An 8,524-nucleotide genomic window follows, 5' to 3' on the forward strand; every position below is an offset into this window, starting at 1 on the left:
GGAATTTCACCATGAGACAAGTGGTGACTTTAAAACAGCTTTCTCCTATCACAGCCATTAAAACTGAGGATCGATCAACAATATTGTAGTTACTGAACAATACTAATCTAATTGACAGAGTCAAAAGAAGGAAGCATGTACAGAATAAAAAATATTCAAAAACAGGTATCCTGTTTGCAACAAGGCACTAAAGCAATACTGCCAAAAGTTTGGCAATTCACTTTTTAAATGTATTTTTAAATTTCTTTGTTGTAGTTTTTACCCCTTTTTTTCTCCCCAATTTTGTGATATCCAATTGGTAGTTAGTCTTGCCCCATCGCTGCAACTCCCATACAGACTCGGAAGAGGCAAAGCCATGTGTTTTCCGGAACACGACCCTACCAAGCCGCACTGCTTCTTGACACGCTGCTCGCTTACCCCGGAAACCAGCCACACCAATGTGTCGGAGGAAACACCGCCAAGACCATGTAGGAGTGGCTTTGGGACAAGTCTCTGAATTAAAGGGTACTGAGTAAAGGGTCTGAATGCTTATGTGATATTTCAGTTTTTTATTAATTTGCTTAACTTTCTAAAAAACAGTTTTTGCTGTGTCATTATAGGGTATTGTGTGTAGATTGAGGGAATAAAAAATAAAAAAAATTAGAATTAGGCTGTAACGTAAGAAAATGTGGAAAAAGTAAAGAGGTCTGAATACTTTCCGTATGTTTGTGGCAAATCCAATACAACACATTACCAAGTACCACTCTCCATATATTCAAGCATAGTGGTGGCTGCATCATGTTATGGGTATGCTTGTAATCGTTAAAGACTGGTGAGTTTTTTGCAGAATAAAAAAATAGATGGAATGGAACTAAGCACAGGCAAAATCCTAGAGGAAAACCTGGTTCAGTTTGCTTTCCACCAGACACTGGGAAATGAATTCACCTTTCAGCAGGACAATAACCTTAAACACAAGGCCAAATCTACACTGGAGATGCTTACCAAGAAGACAGTGAATGTTGCTGAGTGGTCGAGTTACACTTTTTACTTAAATCTACTTGAAACTCTACGGCAAGACCTGAAAATGGTTGTCTAGTAATGATTAACAACCAACTTGACAGAGCTTGAAGAATTTTGAAAATAATAATGGGCAAATGTGGCACAATGCAGGTGTTCAAAGCTCTTAGAAAGCCAGAAAGACTCACAGCTGTAATCGCTGCAAAAGATGCTTTCACAAAGTATTGACTCCGGTGTGAATATTTATGTAAATGTGATATTTCTGTATTTAATTTGAAATACATTTATCAACATTTTCTAAAAACATCTTTTCAATTTGTCGTTATGGGGTATTGTGTGTAGATTGATAAGAAAAAAATGAATGTAATCCATTTTGAATTCAGGCTGTAACACAACAAAATGTGTAAGTCAAGGGGTATGAAAACTTTCTGAAGGCACTAGTTGCTATGTTGCACTGCAGTCACACTATTTCATAGAGTACTAAGCTACTAATTGCTGTTCCCTGCTTGTGATGGTAATAAAGAAAGACACCAGGTCTCTTATTTAACTCTCTACATTAATGATGAGAGGTTCATTCTCAAAAACCCTTGCTGGCTGTCTTTGGGGGGGGGGGGGTTACGTTACAGAAAGTGCAGAGGAAATGTGATCCCGTCGTATGCTGACTGTCCCAGGTCCTTATCTCCAACCCTGCCTCTAAGGTTACATTCCATACTCCTCCCAAATGGCACCCTACTCCCTAAATAGTGCACATAAGGAATAGGATGCCATTTGGGACACAGGCTACGTGTTGTCTTCATCTGTAACTTCTCTATTGATAGCTTTATGGTGAGAACATGGGGAGATCTGCTTGGTGGTACTATATGGGTTCTCTCTCTTTCCCCTTCGCTATTCAGCGACATGCACGACCCCTGTGAACTCTGACGTAATGGCAAACAAACAAACAGACTGGGGCGCTGTTGAAAATCCTCCTTAACTCCTCTGAGCGGTGGAGAGAGAGTGGCAAACTCTCTTATATTTGATGTACGTTACAGAAGCTTCGTGGCGATGAGTATCAGCTCACTTAAAATGCCTGCCACGGAATAAAATGCAACAGGTTTATCTATCTGTATATGCATTTCACAGTCTACACCTGTTGTATTCGACGCATGTGACAAATAAAGTTTGATTTGATAGTGTAACTCACACAATGAAGCGGTTGCATATATAGGCAACTTTCCAAAGGAATGGAAAAGCATGCCTTTTGTACGGTGAATTTTCCATAGGACTCAAAAGTAGGGCACTATGTAGGGAATAGCGTGCCATTTGGCATGCAGTCAAGGTGCTGAAGGGGAGTATGGGTGTTACACCCCCTGCATGGTAATCTCTGGATATAGCAGGCTGGATGTAGAGTCAGAAACTGCATCCCAAATGGCTCCATATTCCCTATAAAGTGCACTACTTTTAACCAGGCCCCTAGGCGTGCGCTATGTAGGGAATATGGGACTCACCCGTCGGACAGGGAATTTGGCAGTTGGCCATGTAAGCTCTTAAGGAATAAATGAAACTCATTTCCTGCTTCATTCACTTTGTATAAGAGCAGCCTGGGTTCCTTTCTACACAGGAACACTGTGGTATTCAGCATGTCTCACGATCTGTGTGTGTGTGTGTGTGTGTGTGTGTGTGTGACTCTACTTCCCTCCCACTGTGACTGTCTTATGTGAAAGAGTCAGGTGTTTAATGACATTTGTGTGAGGCTTCCCTCTCGTCACTGACAGATGGACAAAATAAAACCGAGGGTACTGTTCAGTAGGGCAAAACGTACCAATTTTTTTTTAAACCGTTCTTATTGGACCAAATCCAGGTAGTACCATCCCATTTCATTCTGTTTCGAAACATCTCGTCCCATACTGAATTTTCGTGTGCCCTAATTGGTCAGTGGAGCCGTCAGTCATCCGGGCCCCCCAGTCAGATCCCGTCCGTCCACCAGTCAGCAAGCTTCCTTGTTTCCCTCATCACTCAATGACAGTGGAACTCTCTTTCTCTCTTTCCCTCTTTCCTCTCTCCCTGCATCAATAAACATGGAGTCTAGGGGGGTGGTAGGGGTGTAAGGGCTTTGTATTCAGGTCTTTGGGTAGGCTAGAATGGTGGTCAACAAAGAGCGGGAGAAACTGAGTTTTCTTTCCTCTTGCTCCTGTCACTCAGTTTCACCTCACACAATGACCAGTCTTTGTCCTAACCAGGTCCTAGCTGGCTTCTTTCCTCATACCCCTCTCTATTTTACACTCTCTCTCTGAAAACGAGAAAACAAATCTGCTTGACGTCCTGGTGAGAGAGAGTGGTGAATATTGCGTCTGTATTATACTGTTAGGTTCATCACAGCTCTCCTATTCATCTGTTATCTCTTGTTGCCAACAACGAGCGCTCCACTCATAAAGAGACAGAGATGTGTTTTTGAAAACAAAGCCACGTGACTGCATGACTTTGTGCCGGCCCTGCAGCAAGCAGAGCGGAGTCCATGGCTGGCTGCCGACCGTTGCCGTGCCAACAGACGGTTGCATTTCAAATGGCACCCTATTCCCTCTACAGTGCAGTACTTTTGACCAGGGACCATAGGGCTATGTAGGGAATAGGGTGCCATTTGGGACATAAAGGGGGATCTGTTTTATTGTGAGCGGGATGGGCTGGACCTACATGGCTGTTTATTTGGGTCAGGCAGTGAAGGTTGGGCCTGTCTGTGTGGTCGGGCCGGTGTCCGAGCTAGGACACTGGATTGGTGTCACTCTGTCGCCCAGGCTCCTAGCAACCATCACTGGAGGCTATGAGAGAGGTAAATGGGGTCTGGTGTCCTGTCCCGTGTGCAACAGCAACAAGGCTGTGGTTTGTCACTGACGTTCACAGTCTGTGGTGCTGCAGAGACTGGGACAGAGATGGAGGGTGTCTCCCAAATGCCATCCTGTTCCCTACATGGTGGACTACACAAGCACATGCTCTCACATACCCACACCGTACACACACAGATACTTTTGTTTATATAGTGTATGTGGACACCCCTTCAAGTTAGTGGATTCTGCTATTTCAGCCACACCCGTTACTGACAGGTGTATAAAATCGTGCACACAGCCATGCAATCTCCATAGACAAACATTGGCAGTAGAATGGCTTTACTGAAGAGCTCAGTGACTTTCAACGTGGCACCGACATAGGATGCCACCTTTCCAACAAGTCAGTAAGTCAAATGTCTGCCCTGCTAGAGCTGCCCCGGTCAACTGTAAGTGATGTTATTGTTAAGTGGTCCTCGGTTGCAACACTCACTACCGAGTGCCAAATTGCCTCTGGAAGCAACGTCAGCACAACAGCTGTTCGTCAGGAGCATTTGTTCTGCGTGGCCGCGCACGCATACAGCTTAGAGGGAACATTGGTCACTTGTATTCCAAAACGGATTTGAAAAACCAAACTGATTTGAGCATTAAGGCCTGCAGTGTGAACAAGGCTACAGTACATAAGTCCATTCTCTTCAGCTGTACTGTGACTGTATCCTGTACGTAGTGTACTGTGACTGTATCCTGTACGTAGTGTACTGTGACTGTATCCTGTACGTAAGTGTACTGTGACTGTATCCTGTACGTAAGTGTACTGTGACTGTATCCTGTACGTAAGTGTACTGTGACTGTATCCTGTACGTAAGTGTACTGTGACTGTATCCTGTACGTAAGTGTACTGTGACTGTATCCTGTACGTAAGTGTACTGTGACTGTATCCTGTACGTAAGTGTACTGTGACTGTATCCTGTACGTAGTGTACTGTGACTGTATCCTGTACGTAAGTGTACTGTGACTGTATCCTGTACGTAAGTGTACTGTGACTGTATCCTGTACGTAAGTGTACTGTGACTGTATCCTGTACGTAAGTGTACTGTGACTGTATCCTGTACGTAAGTGTACTGTGACTGTATCCTGTACGTAAGTGTACTGTGACTGTATCCTGTACGTAAGTGTACTGTGACTGTATCCTGTACGTAAGTGTACTGTGACTGTATCCTGTACGTAAGTGTACTGTGACTGTATCCTGTACGTAAGTGTACTGTGACTGTATCCTGTACGTAAGTGTACTGTGACTGTATCCTGTACGTAAGTGTACTGTGACTGTATCCTGTACGTAAGTGTACTGTGACTGTATCCTGTACGTAAGTGTACTGTGACTGTATCCTGTACTGTGACTGTATCCTGTACATAGTGTACTGTGACTGTATCCTGTACGTAGTGTACTGTGACTGTATCCTGTACATAGTGTACTGTGACTGTATCCTGTACTGTGACTGTATCCTGTACGTAGTGTACTGTGACTGTATCCTGTACATAGTGTACTGTGACTGTATCCTGTACGTAGTGTACTGTGACTGTATCCTGTACGTAGTGTACTGTGACTGTATCCTGTACGTAGTGTACTGTGACTGTATCCTGTACATAGTGTACTGTGACTGTATCCTGTACATAGTGTACTGTAACTGTACGTAGTGTACTGTATCCTGTACTTAGTGTACTGTGACTGTATCCTGTACATAGTGTACTGTAACTGTACGTAGTGTACTGTGACTGTATCCTGTACATAGCGTACTGTATCCTGTATGTAGTGTACTGTGACTGTATCCTGTACGTAGTGTACTGTGACTGACAGTATCCTGTACAGTATGTAGTGTAGGAGTCCCTTGGTGCTAGTGCCAACCATAAGAGGTGCCAGGTTGGGAGGGGCTCACAAAGGGCACTGATGTTGATGCCAGAGTCACGGGATACCACAGCTGAGTTCCACATAGACCCCTAGTCCCTAGATCTGAGAGGATTGGATAGGTCTAAGCAATATAGCGAAAACCTTCTACCTAGCCAATCAGAAGGCAAGGTGAAGCTAGGTATTGCAGTAATGCTATCTATCCTCTTGTCACCGAGGTTAGTAAGAAGAGAATGCTTATATCTATCCAATCATTTGACCAGGACTACTGACCCTCTTGGGACTGTAATGTGTGTGTTGACATCTGGGTGATTTTAAAAAGAGACAGCCAGGCTGGATTTATTTGTGTGTATGTTGTGAAATGTACCCGGGACAACAAGCGGACACTCTCTGGCTGCTCTAGTCTCAGGTTGGCTTGGTTTGGATACTTAGATTCGACCACCGGTGACAGTAACTCTCTCTCCATCTGCAGAGTTATGCAGTACTACAACAGGTTGTAGAAACATGTCACTGCTACCCAGGGTTTCTTTCTGGGTGCAACATGGTTGGTCGTGACTGAATAGCCCTTTTTTTCTTTTCTCTCGCTGAATTTCAGCTCGGTGCAGAACAGCGAACGGGGGAAGAAAATTGGAGCAGCTGTGATCACCACCAGTCGAAGTGTCGTGCAGACCGGGAAGGCAGTAGGTGAGACCGACAGTCAGTCTCTCTAACCAACCTTTTCCCCAGACTCAAATTAAGCCACCTGTGAAGGATTTGTAGTCCAGGAAACTGGCCTTCAAAAATAGTCAACACAGAGTACTGCTAACATTCACTCCCGGATGGCTTTGTTTTCATCAATTAATTTCTAAGATATACAGTTCTGTACTGTACATCTTATCCACAATCCCTCCTGTCTCCATCCTCCAGGTCAGTCGGTGGGTGGAGTGTTAACCAGTGCTAAGTCAGCCATGTCGTCCTGGTTCTCTACGTTGGCCCAGCCTGCTATTTTAGCCACTCCCGCAGCCTCCCCTGAGCCTCAGTCACCTACCGAGCCTTGACCACCTACCTGCTGCCTGCCTCCTAACCTAGCCTTAGCCTCTGTCACAGGCTTTAGCCAACATGAGTTAAGCCTAGGAGCTGAGGATACCCTAACCTAACTCCCTCCAACGGTCCTTCCCAGAGTGTCGCTCAATTCATCTTTCCTTGATTCCTCGCATCCTTTCTCCTGAGCTCCTTCTCAAACCCTATTGGAGAAGGTCAGAGGGGAGGGATCTTGGACAGTGACCTCCAATACAGTTGAGGCGGCGAGGAGACAGGATGCGACGTGACACACTCCTCCTCTCCCTTTTCCTTTCAGAACCAGCTAGTTACAGAAGGAACCGGGGTCAGGTGGGCAGGATAGGTTGATTTTTTTGCGTGTTTGGGGAAAGGTTTTATTTTATGAAGGATTTGTTTCAGGCCTCTGATGGGATACCACAATACAGCAGAGGGATCCAGGTCTTTGTTTGTAAATGATTCCCTATGTAGTTCACAACTTTTGACCAGGGCCCATAAGGTACTGGTGATAAGTAGTGCACTAGGAATAGATGCCATTTAGGACATAACCCTGGTCTGCAGTACCCTCTCCCCTCCATCCCCAGGTTACAACTGCTCCAGCATGGAGGACAGACGAGAGGAATAGCCACTTGTGCTAAACAGACCGACAGAAATATGCTCAGAGCTTTAGATTTCAGTGTGTTTTTCTGTGTGGTGGAAGACCTTTTGTGTTTTATCCAAACTGTATTCTGTACTGACAGTGTGAAACCAGTGCATTGCTGGCTGGAAGCTGTGTTACAGTAAATGAGCAAGTTATTCTCGGTTTACTGGACAGGACAGACAACCTATGTGCGTGTCCCAAATGGAACCCTTACCATAGTGCACTACTTTTGACCGGTCCCTGGTCTATAGTAGTGCACTATAAAGAGAAGAGGGTGCCATTTGGAACATATACTGTTTGTCATTCCTTCAGGTTAAGAGAACTGCTTATCTTTTTCCTCATGTCCGCACTATACATGTAATAACTTTTATAAAGATGGTTGGAGTATGGGATAACTCATTTATTAGTTGTATATAGTTTGTTGGACTTGTACATAAGTGTTTTCCCTCTGTCTCGACTGGAACCAATCTCTACCGTGCATCTGAAATGGCACCCTATTCCCTATATAGGTCACTACTTTTGACTAAGGCTCTTTAAACCTATTCCCTAGAAAGTGCACTACCAAAACATAGGAAAGATTATATTTCTATGTACTCGCTTAGCCTATACTTATTACTTTGAGATGATTATAGTACTTCCCCCCCCCCAACTGTTTGTATTGAAGTTGTTGGATTAGGTTAACATTTAGAAAATAAGTGTGTATATATATATTTATCGTTGGTAGGCATGATCTTTGAGATCTGGGACTGTATCCACTAAAGGTTGGAGTAAGAGTGCTGATCTAGGATCCCATATAACCTTATCAATTACAATCGAAAAGGCCAAACTGATCCTAAATCAGCACTCATACTCAGACGTTTAGACATGGGCCCAGGTCCAGTTTTTAAACTGTAATAACATCTTTGCCGGCTGTCTGAACCATCATCTCCTGTCTTGACTTTTAAACTAAAGTCTTTGCTTCATTTGTTGAACTCTGAAAATCACATTATGTAATAATTTTTTTCACCTGACATTGTGTTTTGAAAATATTCTAAATTGTGAAGTTAATTTATGCTGCATTAAATATGAAAAACAAAGTCTGGTCTTTCCTTAAAAGACAAATCTACTTTCTCAGCTTCTGTACTTAACAGCTGGAAATCAGCCTCATCTTTA

The 8,524-nt window shown here is 43.8% G+C and overlaps 1 protein-coding gene across 2 annotated transcripts in view; it reads left to right on the top strand.

Moving 5' to 3' along the window:
• Positions 1–8,448, top strand: part of LOC109899394 (late secretory pathway protein AVL9 homolog) — a 30,568-nt gene extending 22,120 nt beyond the window's left edge. For both annotated transcript variants that reach the window (XM_020494607.2, XM_020494605.2), the window contains exons 15-16: positions 6,293–6,381; positions 6,604–8,448. In XM_020494607.2, the coding sequence (XP_020350196.1) occupies positions 6,293–6,381; positions 6,604–6,734 (220 nt within the window). In that variant the 3' untranslated portion in view covers positions 6,735–8,448. The remainder of the gene's footprint in view (positions 1–6,292; positions 6,382–6,603) is intronic.
• Positions 8,449–8,524: the final 76 nt, after the last annotated feature.

The sequence above is a fragment of the Oncorhynchus kisutch genome, linkage group LG11 (assembly GCF_002021735.2).
Source record: "Oncorhynchus kisutch isolate 150728-3 linkage group LG11, Okis_V2, whole genome shotgun sequence".
Lineage (NCBI taxonomy): Eukaryota > Metazoa > Chordata > Actinopteri > Salmoniformes > Salmonidae > Oncorhynchus > Oncorhynchus kisutch.